Below are 24,847 nucleotides of genomic sequence, written 5' to 3'. Positions count from 1 at the left end.
CTGCTCCTGGAACGTGCAACGAGGCTGTGGCGTGCAGCTCCCCTACTCGTACCACGATTACCTGTGCCCCCAGCAGAATCTGCAGTCAATACTGGTTTCTCTGCTGAGAGATTTATGTGCAGCAATTTGCAGGCTGTCCTGTGCATTTAGTCATTGCACCTTCCTGCCAAAAGGAAACAATACTGAGGCTAAAAAACCACTGAAACAGGAAGGGGGAAAAAAAAAAGTAGAACAGTTTCTTAGAGGTAGCTGCTGGGGAGAGACATCCTGTTGTTGTTAGAGTAGCACAGCCTTGTAGGTGTCTGAGGTTATGGTAAAGGCGATGGAGCCTTTTGTCTCCAGACTGTAGTTTTACTCAGCTATGCGTGAGTAGGTAGCAGGAGATGAGAAGTTTCTACAGTCTTGCAGGCACTCACATGTAGAATAGTTAATAAAATAGGAAATTAATTTAGTGCTGCCATTGCACATCACAGAATCCTCTGACTAGCTTTTAATTGGCAGCTTTCTCTAGAGAATAAACATTGGTTAAGCTGTACAGAAATGAACTCTTCAGGTTTTTCGGGTCAGGGTTAAAGCCCTGAGTAGAAGGGAGGGAAATTTGCAGTGCTGCTCTGTGTGCTGTGAGTGGTGTGTATGAATAAACAGACCACTTTGCAGCACCATCCATTGTAAGTGTGAAATTAACATAATAGCCATGTGTTACATAGCTGCTTTTCTGTTGTTTGGAACAATAAATGTGGGGTTTTCTTACTTAAATGTTAATTCTCTGTTTTTTTCAGGATACAAGGATTCCAAAGCTTTCTCATGGGAGAAATACTTGGAAGAAACTAATTCCCAGGCAGCGCCAGCAAGAGCATTCAAACTGGTTGGTGAATCTCTTTGATTGTCCTAGATAGGAGGGCCGGAGAAACAGCTGTTACCTACCCTTTCTTGCCAGATGTTTTATTTGATGGTGCTTCACCATGTCTATGCCAAGAGGGTGAAACTGGGTTTTTTACTTAGAGTTTAAGATCATCTCTTACTGCTGCTAAAACAAAACGCACAGCAGACTACAAGTTTATTATTTTTTTAAATGCAATGAAAAGTTGGTTTGGAAAGGATTTTTGACTAAACATCTTCACTTGTTGCATTAGGAGATTTAAGGGAAGAGCCTTCAGTCCACACAGATAACTGTAGCTTTCAGAGGAACATGTGAAGGGCAGTACCTTGCCTCAGAGTAGGCTTGGAGAGGAGAAAGAGCTGGTCTTCTGCTCGAGGTCTGACTGTGTGGGCAGAGGGGATCTCCCAGTTGACATCTGAGCAGGACTGACACTGGTTGAACAGACTTTCCAGCCTCTCCCTTCATGGGGGTCAGGAGTGGATATCACTGCCTGCAACCGCAGTCTTTGGTGGGGAAGGGAGGAAAGGGTGGTGTGTGTGTATGTGTTTGAGGGAGAATGAGAAGTGTGCAGTTCATCCATCGGGTGTCCCCTCCACACGAGGTTTTAAAAACTTCTAAAATATTTTCACCTTGCAGTTGTGCAAAGCCCTCTTCCCCTGGTGATGAGGCAGGAATTAAGGTAGAGTGAGAAGTTCCTGTCAAGGGCTTACATGTTCTGCACCCCCACAGAAATAAGCGTACTAACAGATGATAGAGCATCTCTGCCAAACTCCTAGATGGAGTAAGATTATTCTGCAAACTAAATCTGAAGATGGTTCTCTCAACCCTGCACAAGCTTTTGTTTCTTACATTGGAGTTCAGTGCATTTATCTGGAAGCTCACTGTGAGCAGAAACAAAGCAAAAGCCTTTAAAATAACTTCATAAAAAAAACCCCACCATACTTTAAAGTTGCTTTTTTTTTCATAGCAGCTTCTTCTGCACTGCTGGCTCACCTTGCTAGACTTTGCAATATGTTTAAAAACTTTTCTGTGCCATTGTGACACTTGTCTTGATTCCTTTCGATGAAGTTAGCGTTGCAGGTTAATACCTGCTGCCCTCCCGTATGTGTTGTTGGTAAGCTCTTTGGGACTGAGGAGGAAAAGCAATCAGGGAGGCCTCAGATAAGGGAGGTAAAAATCCAGCCAGACAAGTTTGATAATTGCTAGATTTCAGCAGGTGTCCATTTGAAGTTGTTGTAGGTTGCAAGGTGGATGTCAGGGAATAGGAAGAGGCTGGTTTCGCCTCTTTAGAGAACTGTAAGGCCACAGCTGGAGTTATCTGCAGCACAGTTGAACTCCAAAACGTCCCTTGGATTAAGGTTTTCCAGAGTTGGGCAGACAGCGTCTTCGATCATTCAGTGCAGCAGGTGAAACACCTCGGAGCCAGTGTGCTGGATAATGAGTGAAGCTTGTCAGTAGGACACATTTGTAGTCCCCAGTGTAGGCTCAGCCTTTTTCTGAGCCATGCTCGTAAAATCCCAACCGTACTGGAAAACGGAAACCTTCAGAATGCAAGAGCGAAAGAATGCAGCAATTGGTCTTCTACACAATAGAGGAACAATAGAAGTAGTTTTGTAGAAACAAATATTTTGGAAAGATAGTAAAACTCTTCATGATAGAAAAAGACACAGTGAAGTATGACCTACTTAAAACTCCCAGCCTGAAGTCCTCAGTAATCTGTCATTATGGCATTCTTTCCTCAGATTTTCAGAATATAAAATGTGTTGAGAAATGTCATCTGAAGATAACAGGGCTTTGCTCAGGACAGGGAGTGCTCTACTTTTTGGATTCTTCCAAAATGACGTGTCTTCCCAAGGGGGAATGCAACTGCCTTGTCTGCCTCTTACCTTTTTTACATACATCTCTGCAGCCATTTTTTTGCTCCTTCAGCTGTCTGGCTTTGAGAGAATAGCAAAAGGGCCAATTCTGGCTCTCATGAAACTCCAGAATATAAATTAGCATCCGAGACTGTTTCGAAAATGAGACAGAAAAAAAAAAAAAAAAGGCATTTGATATATCAACAGTTAATAGAACTCTTTCAAGATCAAACCTCGTTATTTTTCTGGCTTGGTTGGTCTGAAGTGCAAATACATGGCACAGTTATTGATTTTTTTTATTATTATTATTATTATTATTCCAGCTAGCAATTACAGGAAATCAGTACATAAAAATATGGGTTGAGAGCCAGAACAGGCATTTGTCACTGAATTAGTTTTTAACAGTTTTCAAGAGCTATCTTATGTAGCCTGAAGACACTGATCATCAGCACAAATAGCAGATCTTGCATCTGGATTTCTGCCTTCTCCTCCACCCAGAAACACTGGAGGAGACAGCTTTGTCGTCAGCGTCGCTGTTTCAGCCCATTGTCTTGGGCTGTGAATTCAAAAACATTCAGGACCCATTGCCAAAAAGGCAGCAATCCTTCAGCGAGACTTAAACAAATAGCCTGGCGCATCTTCTGGGCAGGATTTTGTTCTCTAGCACTCAGGCTTCTTCCTGAAGGAATACAGACAAGGTTGGCTGGTTCAATAAGATGCTCTTAAAACTAAAAGCAGTTTAGATTGTCTGGCTCCCAGTGTGTTGTGTGGCTGAAAGCCTGTGGATAAATGTCCGCATCCAGGTGAAAAGATCAAAGAGAAACTTCGGGTTTGGAGTCTGTAATCCCCTTAACTTAGAAGTGGACCTGTTTCCCTGCCCCCAGCTACTGGCAGTTGTCGTGGTATGCTACAGCAGTAAAAAGGGTAAGATTGTGAGGGAAGAGTGATTTTAATCATCTTTCATTAACCTGATCTTGTTCAAAGACACGATTTATCATGTCTTGCTAAAATCCTGACCTTTGTGAGCAGAAGTGAAGAAGGACGTGTTTTGAATGAGTATCTGGTGCTCCATAACCCCCTGCTGAGGGGGTCAGAGGAGGAATTTGCAGTAGTCATTTAAAGATAAATGGAAAAATTGGTCAATGCTGTCTGTTACTTAAAGCTTTACATCTGTGGGTGCTGCAAAGGGCACGCATCAGGTCAAAGGACGTTCCAGAGTTTTTACGAAGTAGTTTGCTGCGGTCTGAGAGAAAGGATAAGTTGGTGACTGTGGATGGGAGACTCCAGTGGCTGGAGCTGCTCTCAAGTCCCAGTACCGCAGTTCTCCGCAGTCATCGTTAACAAGCAGATGCAGTTTTGTCATAAGAAGTAGGTGGTAGCCTGCTTAATGAGGGTAAGTGTCATATCCAGATGCCAAGAAGGATGTCATGTGTAGTGTAGTGAAGAGAGATGTCACGTGGTGGTGTGTTTCAGGTGTAAGACAGTGATGACCTGGCCGCTGTCCTTGTCAGATGTGTGATCGTCTCTCTGCTGTGTTTGGGAGTTTTGGTGTCCGAATGCGGAGTCTGTGTGCGGTGGAGCTTGTGGTAGTATTTGGCCTTTTTTCTGTTAGGAAAGCACCTCTTGCCCTGGCTGTGAAATGCTCCTCTGCACTGAGCAAGCTCAGGTTTCCTCTCAAGTAGTTTCGGGCTGCTGACAAACAGACAGCTTAATCCTCTAGGAAACTCTGATTTTAACCTCTGAAGCAGTCTGCTGTGTGAGATCAGGGGCCAAAGCTGCTGAGGCATTTGAATAAATGATAAAAAAAACAGCGCATTTTATTCAGAGCAGGTGACTAGCTCTGGACGCCCAGACTTTTTAGCATTCTGCTTACAATTCTGTCTTACAGCGCCCTGCTCACGGATTCCAAGTTAATATGAAGTTAGAGGCTGTGGACAGAAGAAATCCCATCTTGATAAGAGTGGCAACAATAGTTGACAAAGACGACCATCGCATTAAGGTATGACCTTGCTTCAAAGTGCAGAGCCCTTGTGCTGAGGAATACAGTGATTGGCAGTACAGAAAAAATACCCATTTGGTATAAGGAGCGGCAAACAAACTCCTCACAGATGATCTAGCCCACAGGCCTGCCCAGCTGGAAATGATTTCTGTTGTTCTGTCCTGTTGAAATCTGATGGAATTGCCTGGTATTGTTAGTTACTGTTTTAATGTAACTATTTTGAAATAACATTTGACAGCATGATTTTCCGTCTCTTAGCGGTTTCTGTGTGATCCGTGCAAGTGAAGGCAGCGTTAATGTTCTACTGGTGAGAAGATAGCTGACAATTTTCTTTTCCTAACATACTTAAAGGAAAACCCAAAGCAAGTTAAACCCTGGTACATGGGGGAAGCAGCTTCATTCTCCAGTATGAATCTGTTACATAAATAGATTTTAACTAATTCTTTTCACATAAATATATTGCCAGAAAATCTGTTTGGCTTTGGCTTCTGAGAAATTAAGTATGAGCTAGCTAAAGTGGAGGCTGCACTGATGGAGGCTCCTCGGCCACAGGTCTCCTTCCCAAAGGATGATTATGTGGGCAGCAGTCGAGTTTGCTCTCCATCAGCCATTTCATTTCAGTTTCATCGTTGTAATTACAACCAAAAGTCAACTCCTGCCGATATATAGTAGCATGATACTCAGTTCATGCATTTGTTTGAAACTTTGCCGCATAAACAACCCAGTAGCCTTTGAGCTGCAGTGACCCTTAGTCTCTGGTAACCTCATCTGGATCTGAGCTAACTATTACTAGTCCCTTTGTCCAGCAGAAGATTCTAGCTTAAAAACTCACCAAACTTGTTGGCTTTTATGGTGTTTTGGCATCCTCAGAAAACAAAACCATTAAATAAGTAATTGTATTTGCATAGATTTAATCTTTGAGTATAGTGTGCCGGAGCACCCCATAGTCTGCGCTTTCTTGCAGACCCTGTGGTTTGACTGTATCACCAGAATCTGGTTGTTCTGCAAAACATAGATGCAGAGCTCAGGAAAACAAATAGTTACACTGAGCACAAAGGACGATTGTGCTTGACTGAAAGATTGAATGAATCAACCCCAAGCTGAGCAAGGTGAAACAAAGGGGGAAGTTGAAATAAAAGCTGAGTCATGTCCTTAACTATATATCTCACTGAGACTGTCTGCTTCTTTTAGATACATTTTGATGGTTGGGACCGTAACTATGATTTCTGGGTCGATGCAGACAGCCCTGATGTTCATCCAGTAGGCTGGTGTGCAAAAACTGGACATGCTTTGCAAGTCCCTCTAGGTAAAGTAGATGGCATCATATTGTTATGTTGAATTATTTTCCTAAGTGCAGTCTACTCTTCAGATGCAAGGAGCGTTTTACATATCTGTTTAACTTATTTTTTATTTTTTTTTTCTTATTACCAGGTGCTGTTGATCGAGTGGGGACAGTGGGACAAACGTGTCCTACTCCAGGCTGCCACGGTATCGGTCATGTCAGGGGACCACGATATGGAACACATTATACGTATGTATATGAGATCTTCTTGTAAGGGTTCTGCCTGCGAGAGTCTGACTGCTGTCCATAATAATAATGCAGCAACAAGCACCTGCACTGCACTGAAATTACCTCAGGGTTGTTTATCCTGGAGATAGTTATAACTGCAATTGCAGCTCCCTCTTGTGTCTAAATGTGCTGTTTCAACATAAATTCTGTTTATACCAGGATAATCATTACAACTGCAATGCAATCCAACAGAGATTAATTCACTCCAATTTCTATATTCCAGCATTACTGAAGGAATTTTTTTTGTTAAATAATATACCTGAGAACAGGATGCAAGGGAGACGGTTAAAGAGGGAGAGAATGTGGGTAGATTATTAAAATAAAGAGTGAGAAGAGCTAGTTCATGTTTTGTGCTCGTATTTTGGTATGTTATGTGCTGCTGGAAAAGGAAGGCTTGTCTCGATTGAACTGTTTTAAAGAGCAAGAAAGCAGTCTCAGATGGGAGGTCTGAAGATCTAGTAATGTATAATGTGGTAAAGGGCTTTGAATTTTTCAGAGTTAAAGTTGCCAGACTCTCTCGTTTCATGAAATACTCTTCAGACCAAGCAGGTTACAGAGGAAGAGCTCTTCCTGTTCTCTAAGGCGACACTTTAAAAAACATGACTTTGGTTTCTAATTCTGCCATGTAGTCCCCTGCTTTCCCACACCTAAAACTGGGTGATAACATCTCCCTGAGTGTTTCTGGCCTCACTTTTTCTGGGTTTTCTGATGGTCTGCCTGAGGCTGGTAAGACTGTGTGACTTAAAAACATGCAGCATCATCTCTCTCTCTTTTTTTTTTCCTTTCCTTTTTTTTTTTTTCTTTAACACAGGTTAGTTGGCTGCCCATATTCTGATGTGAACCTCAACAGAGAAAACTTGTTACAGGACCGCCTGAGCGGGGAGAGACCTTCCCCTAGCAATAGCATGCAGAAAGCCAAGAAACTGGAGACTCCTGCTCCATTTCTGTTAGGAACGGGAGACTCTTCTCAGGAGGACTCTCCACAATCCAGGTGAGCTGAACCTTTTTCTTGGGTGGGTACTGGGGAACAAAACCATTTTACAAGGCTGAAAAACACAGGAATTGGCAGAGAAGCAGCAGAGCGTTGAGTTCATCTGTCTGTAATATTGACCCATGCCCCAGACACTCTTAACATGGAGCGGTGCACTTTTATACCCTCATATGACTTAATAGGTTTCTTGATTCCTTAATCCTGCTGCTCTGGTCACATTCCAACAAAGGAAATTGCATTCTGTCTCCATAATTTTTCCCTTGCTGTTTCAATTTAAAATATATTATTTTCCTTCATTTCCTGTCCTAAAACTGTCAAGCAAGGTTATTTTGTACTATTAAACTGTAACTGCAATCCACCCCGGCGTCGGCTGCGTTGCACTGCTAGGCGTAATGACTGCATGTGTATCACTTGGCAAACAAGTTGAGCTCCTTCAGATACTTTATTTTCTTACATGAAAATCTTGGAATTGAGTGTCATCGAAGCAAACTGTGTATTAGTTCTTGGACTGCAGGAGGCAGTTAAAATGTGTCACGGGACAGACCTGGACATGAAGGCTTTTATTATTGTCACCTTTAACCTGTGTGAATCCAGTCTCACTAAAACGAACCCCAGCAATACTTTTGGTCTTCGTTGTATATGAAGGCTGTTATACATTTTACAGTTTGTTTGATTTACAACATATTCAAGGCATATTTGGCCAGAAAAAAGGGATACTTCTCTCCCCTCCCTGGCATATACGGCCAAAGTTTGCCTCCTCCCATCCCAGAAATGTGCAGGGGTCTCTATTTGCTAATCTCAACACCGGAATTGATTGCATTTCAATGGCACTGTTACCATAAAGCTCTCTCAGGAGCTTTGGAATTCTCCCGGAATAAATGGCATTCTAAAATTGTAATGTATTTCTATTCTTCGAAGTATTTCATTTCCTGATAGTGGGAGGTCTGAATTCAGTATGCAAATCTGATAACACCCTACAGCTTATTCTTCCTTGGGCAACTGTGTAGCTCAGTTTATGCATCAAACTCAGTCATGGAGACTTAAATGTTATCTGGAGGTATCAAGATTCAAAAATCTTAAATCTCTTGATTTCACCATAACATACGCTTCAGTGGGTTTCGTGTAGCTTCTGGGATCAGAGCCTCAGTCCACAGGGGCTGATTTATTTTACATAATCTCTCTCAATCCGTGCTGAAGAGTAAGAGAGCACTTTGTACTGTGCCAGTAATGACAGGGGGAGAGGAAAGCTTCTACCACTAGGTGGTAGTTGCTGCTCTCACTTGCGAGGAGCAGCCAGCTTTGCTCTCCTGCGGGAAAAGGGAACAGAGGATGACAGTTTAGCTACTATCATTTATCTGTCTTTCCAGAAAATCTGCACAAGACAGTGAAAAGTCGTGTCAAAGCAGTGTTCACAGTCTGTCGGAACAGTCTGAAAACAATCAAGAGAGAGACTGGGTAGAAGAGGATTCCTCTGCAGACATCAAAGCCAAACCAAAACAGTAAATAAGATTTTAGTCATGTATTTTCATGCATTAACAGTTGTGTTTCTTGATGCTGCTGCTGTGTCTGAAATACAGGTGTAAAGCGTAACTTAGAACAGCCCAATTTGATCAGAGATTTGCGGCATAGGGTTTTAAAATGACATGGTAAATCTCTTCCCTTCCTCCCGTTATTTGGGCCCTCTCTTTCCTGCAGTAGACTCAAATCTGAGTTCTAGCGATGAATTCAATAGCACAGTCCTTAACTAGAGAGAGACGTCAGGGATGGAGCAGTGCTATTGCTTATTTTAAGAGGAAAAAGTTTTGGGTTCCTGTAAATCCTATTAACCTCTATATAGAGAAGAAATTATATCAATTTGTGTACCTTTTGAAATGTTTTGTAATTGATGCTTTCAGGCTTGGATGCTCACATGCCTATATAAAGTTCCAGCTGGTGAAGCAGGAAAGCAATGGGAAAGGTTGGTTAAATTTTATTTCTTTTTCTGTGTGCGCATAGATGTGCAATATACCACAATCACAAGGAACATTTAAAACTTTACACCTTTTCTGTGTTTGATTCCACAGTCAAAAGAAAGCACACACTGGAGGTGATAGTAATGGTAGTCTTTCTTCCTTTAAAATGAGGAGGAAGGGTAAAATTACTTAGAATTTAAAAGTTTAATACTTTGTAGAGTGAAGCCTCGTATTTATTAGCTGAGAAGACAAGCTTGCGCCATCTCTTGTGCCACTGCCTTCTCTTCTGAAGTGGCATAGGGTTTTTGTTCCCTAAGCGGTCAATGAACCGTTCTGCTTGCAGAGCCAGCAGAGGTGACAAGGGAGACTTGGTCAAAACCTGGCAGATAGTTTAATTTCCATTGACTTCTTTCTTTAGACCCCACTGGGCATTCACAAACAGAATCATTTTGGGTGGTGATTTTTTTAAGGTTCTCCTAAGGATGACAAAGAAAACAAAAAATTAAATAGAAGAGCAATGCCTTTTTATTTTTGGTATGTGACAGGTTAACTTTTAAGAGGAGCTTTCTGATACCACTTTAGCAAACCATATGCTTAACTTTCAGATTTACTATAAAAAGCTATTTCAGAGAACCGAGCTGACCAGGCTTTTAGGAGGATTTAACATGGTAATAAGTCTCCAATCAAAAATAGCTAAGCAGGCACAAACTGGGACAGGTGCCTAGCTTTTTTTTTTTTTTGTTAATACTCACTTTTACCTAGTGCTGACTTCTGCAGTCAGAGCTGGAGAAGTCTGCCAGCTGTGAGCTGCAGTTGCAGCTGGCAGGGAAAGCTGTCTGCACTCCCTTCGCATTCACCTTAAACAGAATGATGGAAATCGGTGGAGGGAAATTCTGCAATAATCCACTGACCTGTAATTTCACGATTACCCAGAGCTTTCACCCCATCTACATTTAAACTATTAGAACATGGCTTCTTTCTCAAAGGGAAAGTAGTTTGTTTAGATTGGGGTTTGGATGCTTACCCCTGAGGATTTGGGCTCAGTGAAGAAAAGGAGACAGCCTGTGATAGAAGCAGTGCCCACCCAGCAGGGACGTGGCAGTACGTAAAACCTTGGGCAGCGGTAGGACCTCCTGCGGCAGCGAGGTGGGGGCAAGGCCAGCTGCTGCCCCCGCCACCGGGGCAGTGGGGGAGGCAGGAGAGGAGTAGGTGACAGCCCTGTGCTCTGTTGTCACCAGGAGCATCAGCTCCTGAACTGAGCAGGCTTGATTTTTAAAAATTCTCCCTGTTTGGTCGCATTATTAGAAAGAGAGACCTGCATTTGATGCTGTCCCACGTGCTTTAGGAGCTGGAGGCGAGGTAAGGTGACAGGGCAGCGACCTTTCCCTAGATCAGGCTCTCCCTCCAGGGCTGCTTTCACTTCGGCTGGTGAGGAGCAAGGCAAATCATGGAAACTTACTTTTTCTTTATAAAACTACTGTCCTTTGTGCTTTACGCGTAGCAACTGGCGCACCCCACAGATCCTTACAGCCCATCCCGCTACCAACCCTTTGTGCTAACACCGAGCAAACCCAGCCGAGGCGAGCAGCCGCCGTACCAGCGCTGGGCATGCCGAACCTTGCTGAGAGCAGGAACAAAACGGGAATTTTGTACGGTTGCCACGGGATGGCGCCTGGCATCCTGCGCACCCTGCACACAGCCTGGCAGGGTGGGGGGCGCGGGGACAGCACACCGCTGTAAACCAGAGGAATGTTTCCCATCTTGTTTCCATCCTCTGCTTTGCTTCCTGTTGTATAACCAGGCAAGTCCCTGTAGGACCATGACTCTGCACTACTCGAGTGATCTCATTAGGGAGGGGTGATTTCTTCCTTTTCTTGCCTTCATTTTTAAAGCTTCCATCAGTTGACACATGAGGAGGGAGTTGATGTCTGAAGGTAACGTGCAGCACTCCTGGCCTGGGAGTCTCCTGGGGAGGCAGCGAGCCCGGGCCATCAGCTGGCACACATAGCGCTCTTCGTAGGCTGGTACAGCTGTGAGCTGGAACAATGCCATTAGTTTCCAGCCGAAGATGCTGTTACCAGAACTCCTCCACCTTGTCAATAAAACGCTGCAAACATCCTCTCTGTTAGCAGCATGATATCATTTTCCAGGGAAGAAGCTAACGATAAAGCTTCCGGCCTGGCAATCTTATCTTATCTTTGTTTTTTCTTTCTCCTTCTCAGGAGGGTGGGAAGAGCTCCCTGAAAGCTCAGGGTGCCATGCGGTAGCCGTGCCTGGCTGTCTGCTCACCCTGTCTTGCTTTTCCCTCCGGAGCACGACCCTTCCTCCTGCTTTATTTTACTTGCTCCTACTTGAAGCCTGTCTCTGACTCGTCTTGTTTCCTCTTCCAGACCCTGATTTGGATCTCCAGCAGGCCCTCCACCAGTCCATCTTCATGCCTTCCCTGGCCTCTAACCCGACCCACCGCCTCCATCTCTGCTGGGAGCAGCACTGCAAGCTCTTGCCAGAGGTCTCGGGCCTCACGGCCAAACACGTGGCCAAATGGACTGTGGAAGAGGTGAGTTACCTGTTCCCTGTTCTGCTCTCTTGGGGTGCAGGAATGACGGAGCCCTTCTCTTCTAGAGTGCTAACTGGAAGACATCTTGATTTTCTTTCCTTTTCTAGGCAATGCTCTCTGTTTGCTTTGCATATGCCTCAGCTGACTCAGCTGGAAGTTATACCCAAGTCCCTTTATAAGAGAGGGGAAGGATCTCTATTAACCCTCTGGTGTCCACAGCTAATTTCCCTGACAAGGATTCTCTCCCTTTCTTTGTTTGTTTATTTACCCCTTGGTTTTTTGGTCCTCAGGGCTAAAACGTGATTCTGACAGCAGATTCTGTTTCTGTCTGATCTCCCTCCTCCTTTCCTGTGACTTTGCTGCTGATTCACTTTTACATTGCAGATAATTCCAAACTGCACTGTGCATGCCCACTCCTCCTGCGTCTCCCTGCCTGATTCCCCTGGAACAAAACTGCCCACAGTCTGACCTGATTTTTGACAGAGGTAGCTGTGCAGTTGGGGATATGTCTCTGCGGTCTTAGCTCTTGAGATGTCTCCTATAATTAGGTGGTGTGTGAAAAAGCCAGTATCTTTTGTGTGCTGAGTAGTTGGTTTTTGCCTCAGTGCCTTGGGCATAAATAATATTTGTATCTCCGCTTGGGAAGTGGTGACAATTTGGATCCTGGTGCTTAATCGCAGGCCATTTAATTCAAGAGAAATGTGCTGTAATGTGCTTGCAAGGATGGAGGTAATCTGCAAAGCAGGAAAAAGGTGCTGTTCTTCATGATGCATAGAGGATCTTCAGAGACTTAGAAAGTGCATTTTCCCTAAGTGCCTCTTACATCAGATAAATCCAATCTTGACTTTGCTCTTCAGGCTGGAGGACTGGTAGGAGACTGGTGGGATTGCAGTATCCCAGGAGATGGGAACCGCAGCCATTGTGAAGGGGAAGAGCTATTAGTGTGGCTGTTTTAAAACTTGGTCCTTTTTTTCTTGGTTTTTGGTTGTGGTTTTTTTTTGTAATGAAAATGTGCTTGAATTAAATTCATAGCAAGGAGGAAATAATCTCTTGGAAAGATTTGCTGTTCGTATCCTTCTTTAGAGAAAGCTTCCAATGATTTTTCCAAAAGGTCTTTTAGAAAATCAATAAAGGCAGAAGCAGTTAATCCTCTGACGTGAATATCAGAATCCCTTTCTTTTGGATAAAACATGGAGGCTGGTTCATGGGAGAGCAGAGTCAGAATACAAGCCAAATAAAATTTGTCCTTTGCAGTTGACCTTTAAAGCAACTGCTGGGTAAATTTAACTGGGATGATAGTTTGATAACGGATGAATGTAAGCAGGGACTACAGGGCATGAATGCAGGGCACTCTGGATATAGCGATTCAAAATCCAGAATACACCGAACTGTGCTCTGTGCTGCAGCCTGAAACAACTGATGAAGTTTTGACTGCCAGTAGGCGTGTGAACGGCACATTAAAAAGATCGGTTGCAGCACCACAATGGACAGGCTAAAGTCGTTACAGGTTTTGTCTTGAATTTCAGTAAAGTGGATCTGGTTTTGCGAATTATGTTCATCACAAATTCCCATAGGAATCAATTTGGCCTCTGTGTGAGCACTTGCAGGATCAGCATGTGCAGTGAAATGTAGCCGCAGGTCTGAAAGATGAAAGCAGCAGGACTTTCTGTGTTTTAGTGAGTCCAAAGCAGATTTGATCTGTCGGCATTTGGGCTCCTAACATCTTCCTAGAGGGCAAACATTTGCCTTTGGGTTGTGCTTTGAACTCTGCTGCACAAAGGAGGCCATTCTGCTGATCTGAAACAAGAGCAATGGGGGTGTAAAATTCTCCTTTGGTTTCAGACCGAAGAACTGTTTTTATTTTATAAAACCCACATTAAGGAAAAATATGTTGCTTTGATACTCTGTTGGTTGAGAACAGCTGAAATGGCAGAGCAGCAGTGGTATTTAGGGGCCCTCAAGCTAAGAAACTCTTGGTAACACTGAACAGTCAACAAGAGTAGTTACTTTAATGCAGCTTGGTTATTTATTGAAAGCTTCCTGTCCTGTTTTCAGAGCACAGCTAGTGAAGGGTATTGAATCACAGAAGAACGTTAATATGTGCTAGAGTTGTATTGTTTGTTAGTTAATCCGGCGTCAGATGTTAATACCTTGTGGAGGGACTGTCCTTGTGCTAACGGCTTGTGCGTTACTAAATCCCAGTTAAACCCAACTCCTCTCTGCATAGTCTCACAAGGCGTTGTCAGTTCTGCGATAGATTGATATTAAAGGGGTGCCGTGTGAGGCTTACCTTCCAACCTTACCTAAAAGCTATACCAATACCATAATTTCCATATATCACACACATCTGGGATTGCATCAGCACCTTCCATATGGGTTGCATGGAGTTTCTAAGGTGTTCTCAGAATTACATAAAGTTCTTTTTCAAGCCCCTTCCCTTTACCAATATGCAGTCGTAGAGTAAGACACTTCTACCAGATAGCTCTGTGAGCATTGAGGTTGTTACCAGCAGGAAGGGCAGGCAGGCATTCACCTCCTCGAAGGAAAAGCCCTGATCTGCCTGAACCCACTGTGCTCCTAACCTATCCGACACCTCTCCCACCCCCATCTTGAGCCTCTCTGGCCTCACCCTTTCCCTTGGTTCAGGGCTTCACTGCCACCGTTGTGGAGCTGTGCTGGTTTCCTCTAGCCCATGGTGTTACTGTGTTTTGGCCTTGTGCTCCTGAGCCTCCCTTGTCCCTCAGGTGCCACGTCTTGGTTTGGGGACTCGCCTCCCCCAGCAGTGATGGGCTGGGCAGGTCGCTGTGCCTCAGTGGAACCCAGGGTCTGGCTCACATCCTGGGGACCTTCTCTCCTGCATTCTTCTCTTGCATCCTCCTTCCCTCTCTTTTCTCCATGTCTGGTAAATCCCAGGAGTCCTGTTTGTTTAAAAGGCCACTCTTGCGGTGCAGAGTGCTTGCAGTGTCTGTACAAATGACTTCTGGGACAGATCAAAGGGCCGTCACCCAGTGTCTGTGACAGTAGCCAGCAGCAATTGTGCAGGGAAGGACGCAGGAGCAAAGCAAGCTCAGATCATTCCCCGGAGGTTTCTGCCAGCCTCTCAGTACCGCAGACACTAAAGGGCACCTACTGTCTCGCCCCCAGGGGTCCAGCTGTCTCTTAAACTCTGGACGGTACCAGACCCTGCACAAGGATTTTCGTTTGTGTTTTAAATATAAGGGGTGGGGAGGATTCAAAAGGAAAGTAGTATTTTATTATTTGTTTATAATAGGAGTTTGCACTTCTACAGAAGAAAATTTGGAGTCACTGCAGGATGGAGATGTGGATTTTAGGGGTTCCCTTTAAAACAGAACTGTCCCTGCTCACTGAAGATAAGGGCGAAACATGAGAGGGATGCTCTGCTTTCAGATTACCTAACAGAAATGACGGGAGTCAGAGCTGTTCACCAAAAATCAGGCTCTGCCAGGGTAGAGCAAAACCGGAGGGCACGCTGACAGCTCCCTTCCTGCGTGGTCGGAACTGGGGGAAGGGAATGAATATTAGTCAAGTGGTGGGATCAGCTGGAGATGCAGTGACACGATTTAGGAGAGTCTGACAATCCTGAATTAAAGGGAAGCTTGTATTTGACAGTGACCCCCTCCTAACTGTTTGTTTGTGTTCAGGGAAGACATGTCACATCTGTAATAACTCAAATGAATATGCTTCATGAAACAGAGCTGTTCCTGCAAGGGAGCATCCAATTAGCATGAGATGTTTGATTTGATTATGCCTCAATATACAAATCTTCTGTGAACCAGTGAAGCTACAGCTGGAGAAGACAATACATATTAAGTCATCCTCCACTGCGTTCAGGACTGCTCCTCGCACTGCTTAGTGTTATATAATGTAATCCAAGGGCTGCTTTCATGTCTCCGGGGAGATTATTACAAATGTTAACAGATTTCCTGCTTAGAAAGGTTTTCCCTAATGTGAAATGTAAAATTAACTTTTACTCATTTAATCCTGTTGGTTCCACAGATCCTGTGCACCCACCACGGATTAAATAAAACCAAAACTCCTTTCCTTCCCACCTCCTCTGCCTTCTGTTTGTTGGTAAACCAGCAGAACTCATTCATTTGGTTTATCTTGTCTCTTAAAGGCATGTCATCATGGGAAGATGTCTAAATCCTTTTTTATTTTACTTTCCAGCAATACCATAGAGAAAGTGAAGTTGTGGGTTTAAAATAATACAGCGATATACAGCATTTAGTCTGTAAAAATATTGTTGGCATTTTATAAAGATCCTTTTGAGCAATGGAGGAACTGGACTTGTACGGAAAGATAAATGGTCAAAAGGCAATACGGAAAGTATTGCAGGTAACCAGAATATGCTGTGCAGGGGTATTGCAGAAACAACCCAGTAATGTTTTTTATATTAAACCTTCATTAATGGGAAAGTTGTAAGTATTAAAGTTTTAAAAATTTGTGCATGTAGAGCTCACATACAGAAATACAACCTTTTTGCTTGATGATACCCCATTTTAATTGTGCATATTTCTCTTTTCCCAAATGTAATTCCAGGTGGTAAGCTTTATCCAGCGTTTACCTGGTTGCAAAGAACAAGCATCTGTGTTCAGGGAAGAGGTAAGTAAGGTCTGCCCAAATCCTGTGCTGTGCCGCTGGCAGGTCCGATGGCAGCTAGGTGGTTTTGTGCCCCATCACTCTGGAGTTACAGTGCAGAGAGCACAGACATGCTCAGACTTGTCATTAAAGAGCCTGTGGCATTTAGGAGGCAGCTACAGAATCGGGCTGAATTCCGGCATGGCTAATTGCATTCTGCTGCTTTAAATTTCCCTTGCCGTTCCAATCGCTGAGCTTATGCTTAACATCCTGTCTTGGACTATTGTGCGGTGGGTTTGGCATCGTTATAAAGATGTCCTGTTGGAATGGTGCAGTGAAGATCTCATCTGCTCCCTCTAACGAGCACATATGCCTCCTTCTCGTGGTGTGGCTGGCACTCGTAGGGTTTCCCAGGAATCGCTGGCTTCCCCCATGGGCTGAGATGAGAGCGGGAGGGGAACCTTTCCTTGAACAAGCAGTGGCTGGGAAATCAGAGCATCTCCTGCATGTGGTGTGTCCTGTCTTCACTGCCATGTGCTGGGCTGGACTCTGTTCCCTGTTTGTGGTGCGTTTGCCATGGCTTCTGAGAAACCGCAGCTAGCGCAGGATATGGCTGTCCTTTCTTAGCACACTTCTTTGCATGGATCGTGGACACTTAGGCTCTGTTGAGTGCTTTGGCTCCCAGTTATGCTGCAGGTATGAGTTGGAGATTCTTGATAAATCTGCACAGACGTACCTCCCCTTCTCTTATCACAGCTCTCCTGCTCTGATTGTAAGAGCTCGAGGGAAGAGGCTGTACTTTCTCTGTTCTGTGCAGCGCTGAGCGCACCCTCTGTACTGAGGAAAAACATTGCACATTGTGGCAACTGTAAAGGACAGGTTTTTAATAGATGACTGCTCCCCAGAGCTGGCTTCCTTTCAGGATGAATCAGTCTGTAGTGCATTTTATGGGATTTATGTATCTGTATTTTGTTTACCCTTGTTTTAAAAAACATGCACACACACAAGATATAAAGCAAAAGAAATGGAGGTTTACAAAAAGCACTCTTCACAATGTAACAATACAGTGGAATAGTGCTTAATTGAATATAGAGGGAGTAATGAAATTTATTCAAATGAACCAATCTTCCGGTGTAGATGAGTGTAAAAGGTGCATCCTGATTTCTGGCGAAGATGTATTCAGAGGTGAGAGTTTGGTAGATAAGATGTAACTAGCAAATCTTCTAATGAATCCAACCATCCACAATGTATTTTATTTCTTCCAGCCATAATTTAAACGGGTCCTGAACACAGTGGCTGCTTTCTGGTTCAGAGAGCGGATAGCCACGTTCTATTTTAATACCTCACTTTCTGCAGCCTCAAAGTATGATTCCCTATGCCAAATGAGAGGGGCTTGGTTTGTTTTGCAGGTTTATGCTCAAACCAAATTGTCAGTTTGAAATTAAAACTCTTTTAGCAGTTTGGCTTTGGCCAGAATTCAGGTGTGAGTGACGGGACTGCAGAACTCCACTCGTGTTGTCCATTAGCTGTAATCAGGCCTTTGAGTGCTTTCTGGTGAGCGTAAATAAACCCCTTGCAGACTTCTCTTGGCGGGGGGGAGTGGGATAAGTTGCTGCTTACATTAGGAACGAAGAGAACAAATTGTGCACGGAATTTTAAAAACCATCCAAATAAGAGGGAACAAAGAAATGAATAATAAAGCGCAGGCACTGATACTGTGTTTGTTTCTAGGTCCAGTTCAGGGAGGGTCTGTTTAAAATAAGCATCTTTGCGGCAATGCAGTCAAAATGAAGCATAGTAATAATATTGGACTCAAAAGCATTTTGAAACGTAGGGCTGTTTTCCAGCAGTTTTTTGCTACTCTTGACTCTATATTATTTAATTTAAGCAGCAGTCCATTTGTTTCAAGCTATTTTTAACATGTTCATTGCAGTAGTGTAGACTCTAGGCAGCTTGCAAATAAGATTTGGGGATGTTGTGTGGACATCTGTGGACTGGGAGCACTGCTGTCATTTCCAGTGTACATACTGGGAGGTTAAGTAACTTGCTAACAGTCTTTTGTGTAGCTAGAGAAGGGAAAAACGAGTCTCCTGGCTCCCAGCTCTTTGCTTTAATTGTGTGTTTGCCCAAGTTTAGTCAATGTATCCTCTTCCACCGGTCGTTGACGTTCAAAAAAAGTTCTAGTCAGGAAGACTACAGAAATAGAAGAATTGTTGTTCTGGATGAGTTGAGTGTCCGGTGTTGTCTGCTGCACTGGTGAACATCAAGTAAGAGGATGAGATGCTGTCAGTCCCTGTAAATGGACTTTAATGGAATAACTTAGGGAGACACATATTGTTTGTCTGTATCCATTAATCTTTGGCTTCTTCCCTGCAGCATTTGGGGTTTATATTAATTATATCTGCGTTGTCTCTGTGGATGTTTTTGTAAACCCAAGTAAATTTTTAACCTCTTCTTAAAATAATGTTATGATTTCACTCGCTGCTACCTAGAGCATCCTGTATTTTCACAAGGTACTATGTTTTTGGCTTGCTCACTTTGAATCCAATCGAATATCTCCTTGCTGATGGATTAGGAGAGTGTATGTGTAAATCCAGACAGATTACGTGCCTTTACTGTGCCTTGGTTTATATAGCACATGGTCTCTTTTACCATGTGCTAAGCAAGCACGCTTAATGTCATTGGAAACAATTTCACAATAGCCTTCTGTTTTTCCTTTAAACAGAGACTTGTCGTCTGTGGGCATAGTACATCCTAGTTGTGAGAGTAGCCAGATGTTCACATCACAGGAATATTTCTCAGCCGACCTGACCAAAAAAAACAGGGAAAAAAAGGGTGTTTGGCTTTAAATTTTACCCTGAACAGCTTAACAGGGGTTGAAGAGTCTATGCAATGACAGTATGTAATGAATGCACTAGGTAACGGTGAATTTCTATTTCTAATCATTGTAGATCAGTGTAATATATTAATTCTTGGATAGCTGCCTCCTGAAGACTCGCATTTTGGATTTCCACTCGCATTTTGGATTTCCTGATCTAATTTCTGGCCACAGATTGTGAATAGGCTGTAGGATTTTTGACAGTTGTTGGCTTTTTAGAGCAATTATAGTGAATATAAAGTCTAATGAACCAGCCTTACCCACACCTGGGCTTCTCTCTTTCTAGAAAAAGGGCTGCTGGGTGAGCCCTGAGACCCTGGGAAAGGGCAGCGTGCCTGGGAACCTGGCAGGGGTGTGGGTGCCAGAACTAGGGAGGATTAGAAAGTTTCAGTCTTCAGAGCTGCGTTTGTACTTTCATTCCTCAGTTCAGAGTGCATTGTTTACTTGAACGACCAGAAGAGAGAATCCTGCCTATCTCTTGGTGGTAATCTTTATCTTATGTTGTATTTCCAACCTCTAGCAGATAGATGGTGAGGCCTTCCTGCTCCTGAACCAGAGCGACATAGTTAAAATACTCAGTATCAAGCTGGGTCCTGCCCTGAAGATCTACAACGCCATTCTCATGTTCAAGTCTGCGGAAGACAACTGAGAAGAGGCCATTGGCAGAGCCCACGAGGAATTGACAGGGAACAGATCCTCGACTGAGAGCATTACAACATGCCAAACAGGCAGATTAGGACTCAGATGTATTTTAAGTAGAATTATTAAAAATATTTTGAGGACATAAAAATCCTGCCACAGTCTGGAATATGGGGCAGCTTCACTTCCAAGAAGAGGATATTATTATATTTTGTAATTGAATTTGGTTTTGATATATCAATCTCTTTTTGAGATCTAGAAGAAACCTCCGGTTATAAGGGGAATCCAGGGTAACATCGGTGGAGCTGCAATAGCAAGAAGAAAGCTATGAGTGAAATGACTGCTGTGTCCAATGATAGTGCCTGAAAGAGAGACTGAGTTATCACCAGCATGTTTAATGTATTCTGTGTGTATAAAAACTGAGAAAGGAGACTAAGAAAATAGGGAAAAGATGCACTTCAGAGCAACCCACTTGTATCCTTCAATGCTGTGATTCAAGAGCTGACCTTTTCAGAACTGGTTTTTAAATTCCACTTTCTCCTGCTGATCCTGGTTGTTCTAATACCTTTGGCTACTGTGCTGTGTACGCCGCAGCAGAAAGGTAGCCTGGGCACAGGGTTTCCATCAGTGGTGACTTGCATCATTTCTGGTAACAAGCAAAATGTTCTCATTCGTGTCACCGGCCAGCGGGAAACAAGCCCTGTGTAGGTAGGTGTTGGGTAGGCAAAAGATGCCTACCCAAAAAAGATGCCATCTCTCATAAAGATGTCTCCCACAGGAGACAAAGGTAAATATTCTAGCTGTAATTCTCCCGTCAGTACTTTTGTGCAACTGCTGTCTGGACAGGAACATCTTACTTCAAAAGGTGCAATCAGGAGCACTTGGGAATTTGATGGGTTCATTCTTGTCGTCTCCATTGTCAGCCAAATGCTAGGAGTATGCGTTGGAAACCCAGCAGTGGCCAGCACATGAGTACAGATGCAAACAGATTTCCTAGAAACAATTTGCTTTTGGTTTTGAACGACTGAAACTCACGAAGGCTTAGTGCTTTAGCCTTTTCAGCCTCCAGGTGGACTTCGGTCTGTTCTACCAAAGAGTTGGTGTGCTGTAGCAGCAGGGCACCGGCTCCTCTGCCTCTCTAGTCATGAGGCGGGCAGAGCACACGGGGAAGTTTGACTGGAGGGGAATCAGGGTTTGAACAGACAGCAAAATGCGGTAGGAATTACTTCTCAAAAGAGAGAGCTAATCTGCGTCAGGGAGGAAGCAAAGCTTGTGGCTGTGTTCCTGTGCATGCAATCTGTGCTCTCCTGGCAGGAGGGGAGCACGAGCATTTCCTGCTCTGCTCAGAGTCAGAGCATAGTTTTAGGACCGTGCACCCCAAACTGCAGTATCCTGGATGGGGGATTTCCACACCGTTACTCCCAGAGCCTCTTACGATGGAAGCCCTGGGAGAAGTGGTGGGCCGTGCTGGGGCTCTGCTCAGCGTTTCCATTCATGCCTGGCAGCGTGCTGGCTCCTGACTCTTCCTCTGGTCACTCTCCCTGATGGATATTGGCTGTTCTGGGGTTTAGCTAGAACCATCTTAGCTAGGGAAGCCTTTTCACCCCGTCATGCAAAGCTGCCAGGATGAATCCTGTGTGCATGAACCCCCTCCGAGCTCTCTCAGTGCGTACGCGGTGTTGCCGAAGGCAGGGGGTGCCATCGACCTCTGCCCAGGGTTGCATGAATTTCTCAGGGCATTGCATGATGAGATGTGATCCGTCCGCAGGCACCTCAGACCCCCTTCTGTACCTGGCATCTTTGTCACCAGTGTTGTTGCCTTAGTCCCAGCCCTGCAGCTTCTCCAAGAGCCATCGGGAACTGAGAACGAACACGCTGTCCGTGACCGTGTGGTGTCACAAGGAACATGCTGGGTCTTCCTTCCCCAATCACTCCATGTCCTTTCTCCGGCCTTCCAGCTGCTGAGAACGTCCTTGTGACTTGTCTTAAGTGGTAAATTCCTTAAAGGTGTAAATAGAGCAGAATCCACACCGCTGAAGCCATTCAGTCCTGGATTAATATAAAGAGCAATTTGTCTCCATACTGTCTATTTTTATATAAGATGTTAAGAAGTTTAAGCCTTCAACAGAGAAGACATAGGGGTGGTGGGATATTTAATAGCTGAAACATTAAATATCAGCCAGGCAACTGCAGGAGAGTAATTTAATGCAGTGTTAAGGACTAGACAAGATATGAATTTAATTTATTAAAATTCATTTTTAGTATGATAACCAGGATATTCACCAAAGAGTCACGTTGCTTTATCCCACTCTGCGCATCCCGCGTCACTGTAAAGACTTGAATTGTAAGTGGCATGTCCTGGACTGTGACACAACTCGCCTTCTAGGCACAGCAAAATTGTTTCCTGACAACTGGAGCAGAGGATCCGTAGCTGGACTGTTTTCATTCCTGGCTCTCCACCGACTTGCTAAATAACCCTGAGCTCTTCTTTGCTCCGGTGTCCCCCCTCTGTGACACCCAGCCAGGTGGGGTGAGTGCAGTTTGGACTTGTTCTTGTTTCCAGCAAGCACGTCCTGCCGGATTTTCTGTTTTACCTCCTTCCTTTGGGGGACTGTGTTGGGGGACAGCAGATTGCCTCCAGCAATAAAACAAAGTATAATATTATTTTCTCTCTCTTACTATATATAGATAGAGGATGGAGAGAAGCGGTGAAACAAGCAATGAGGTTCTAGTCATTGAAATTATTCAAACAGAAGAGAAATCTTTAATCCTAGGGGCTTCCAAGCCAGCTGGATCAAAGATGAAAATGTGTACTTGGAGTTTGTTCAGTGACAGCAAGGGTAGTGCTTTCAGCAAGGAGGAAGGAGGAACCCTTTTAGGGATAGAAGGAGGAGGAATGTGCTTCTTGTGCCTTTTTTTGTAATCCGATAATTGTCTTTGCAGAGCGAGCAAGAATGTGCACACATATATTACTGACTCCTTTTCCAAATATAGCTATATTCTAATAAAATCAAGCAACTTCCCAATAACGCGAGGGCAAAAAGATTTGCAGTGTCTTCACTGGACACGTTTAAAATTCCCTGATATTCACAAGACTAAAAAAAACCCCAAACCAGCTCATCTTTTAGCCCCATAACTTGGGAGTTGGTTGGTTGCTGATGCGGTTCCGCTTGCGCCGGGGAGCCGCGCTTCCACATGCGGCTCCGTGACTTGTTCCCGCTGCCAGACTCTGCCCGTACAAACTCGGCTCTGCCTCTTCCCGGGCCCGATGGAGGCCTGTGTCAGGGCGAGGGGTCTGCAGATGCCTTTGATTGTCTTGATGCCTTGTTGTCTAATTTGAAACATTGCACTTTGAAGCAGAATGCCAAAAGTTGGAGCTCTGTGGTGAACAAAGCTGGAACTGGTTAATGCCACCTGGGTTTTGGAGGCTTTCGTTGCCTGCTTGATGTCAGCAGAAACCAGCTGTTGGCCCAACTGAACCCAGAACTCACTCAGAAATATCAATATATTACTTAGAAGCAACCCAGAGCTGTGACAGCTTCCCATGGGCCAGCAGCGCAGTTGGGAAGTTTCAGTTCTCAGTTAAAATGGATCTTACTCCTGGATATGTTTTTGTTCCTTTACCTCTGTTTTTGAAAGCCAGAGCAATCAAATTTCTCTCTTTTTCTCCTTGCTAGAGAGTCCCGTTAAAATTCTTCTGTGCCGTCACCAGCGATCATCCTTGTAATCCAGGAGCAGCAAATTTCTGCTCTGGGTGATGAATCGCATTAAAGTTGGACAGAAGCGTTCCCCCAGCACTGATAGCAAAACTCTACAACCAAAGGGGGGGAAAAAAAAAAAGCAAACCAACATTCAGCCGAAGGGATAAGCTAGTTCAGCTGTAGAAGATTTCCTGCCTGCTACTTTCATGCCCTGCTTAGGGATTTATACCACAGAAAGCTTTAAAGTTTTTGACATCCTCTCCATCATGTGATGAGCCAGCTTATTTTTAAAATTCCTGTTACTTGAACTGGAAGCACGTGCAGGGGAAGGGAGCGTGCGTCCGTGCTCTGGGTTCAGCCTCCGAAATGTTTGCCTGGTTTAAACCAAAACAAATACTTGAGCTTTTTGACACTAGCTGTGACGTTGCACTCCACTGATGCTTTTCTTCTGGAAATGTGAATAAAATTAATATAAGTTCAAACCGGGCTCGTTCTTTCCGTGTTTGGGTCCGACCCCGGCACGTGCTGGCGGGGCGGCTGGGCTTGTGACCGGGGTGAGCTGGGCACCGCCGAGCTCCTTGGCTTTCTCCCCTTGTTTTCCTCCCCCCCCCCCCCCCCGAAACCTGGCAATCAAAACGCAGGCAGCATTTTCATCTTTTATCTTTTTCCATCAGGCGGAGCAAAGCTGTATATTGGAGCTCTCCTTGGTTTGTACGCAGGACAGCATGAGCCTTGGCCGGCATCGTCCGCTGGGGCAGTGCCCGACCCCCCCGACCCCCGCTGTCCCCTACTGCTGACAGAGCGTGTTAACCACTCCTGGTTTCCTCTTGCAGACCATCCCAGGACTCCACCGTCTTCCTAAAGCACCTTCCAAATTTGAGTGTTTAACTAAATCTAGCAAGAACTTGTTATCAGGATGAATCAATGTTAAAACTCTGTATTTTGGGGTCTTTGTGTCCCGTTTTACCTTCCTTAATGCCCTGTAGGGCTTCTCCACTGTGTCCCCCATAAGAATTCTAGTTAACTCACCTGGGTATTTGTTTCTGCTCAAATTGTAATTAGCTGATAAATTACAAAACGCTGTGCGCTGTGCCCTCGCCTGGTTTTCCCCCAAAATGAGGGGGGGGGAAGCTTTCCCCCTGCTCCTCGCAGGGGGGGTTGAGGGACCCGGAGGCTGACACCGCACCTGCAGCGCTGTGTGGTACAGATTCTCTTTGGCGGCGGA

The 24,847-nt window shown here is 44.4% G+C and overlaps 1 protein-coding gene across 1 annotated transcript in view; it reads left to right on the top strand.

Moving 5' to 3' along the window:
* The window catches only part of LOC104289398 (lethal(3)malignant brain tumor-like protein 3), a 30,041-nt gene extending 9,690 nt beyond the window's left edge, over positions 1-20,351 (top strand). The window contains exons 10-19 of the mRNA XM_009888332.1: positions 780-865; positions 4,625-4,735; positions 5,927-6,041; positions 6,167-6,266; positions 7,117-7,296; positions 8,664-8,795; positions 9,192-9,253; positions 11,639-11,805; positions 16,366-16,428; positions 19,803-20,351. Of these exons, the coding sequence (XP_009886634.1) occupies positions 780-865; positions 4,625-4,735; positions 5,927-6,041; positions 6,167-6,266; positions 7,117-7,296; positions 8,664-8,795; positions 9,192-9,253; positions 11,639-11,805; positions 16,366-16,428; positions 19,803-19,931 (1,145 nt within the window). The 3' untranslated portion in view covers positions 19,932-20,351. The remainder of the gene's footprint in view (positions 1-779; positions 866-4,624; positions 4,736-5,926; positions 6,042-6,166; positions 6,267-7,116; positions 7,297-8,663; positions 8,796-9,191; positions 9,254-11,638; positions 11,806-16,365; positions 16,429-19,802) is intronic.
* Positions 20,352-24,847: the final 4,496 nt, after the last annotated feature.

Source organism: Charadrius vociferus, unplaced genomic scaffold (assembly GCF_000708025.1).
Source record: "Charadrius vociferus isolate BGI_N301 unplaced genomic scaffold, ASM70802v2 scaffold877, whole genome shotgun sequence".
NCBI classification, from domain to species: domain Eukaryota; kingdom Metazoa; phylum Chordata; class Aves; order Charadriiformes; family Charadriidae; genus Charadrius; species Charadrius vociferus.
Note: the sequence above shows the minus strand (reverse complement) of the source record. Positions and strands in the feature narration are given on the sequence as shown.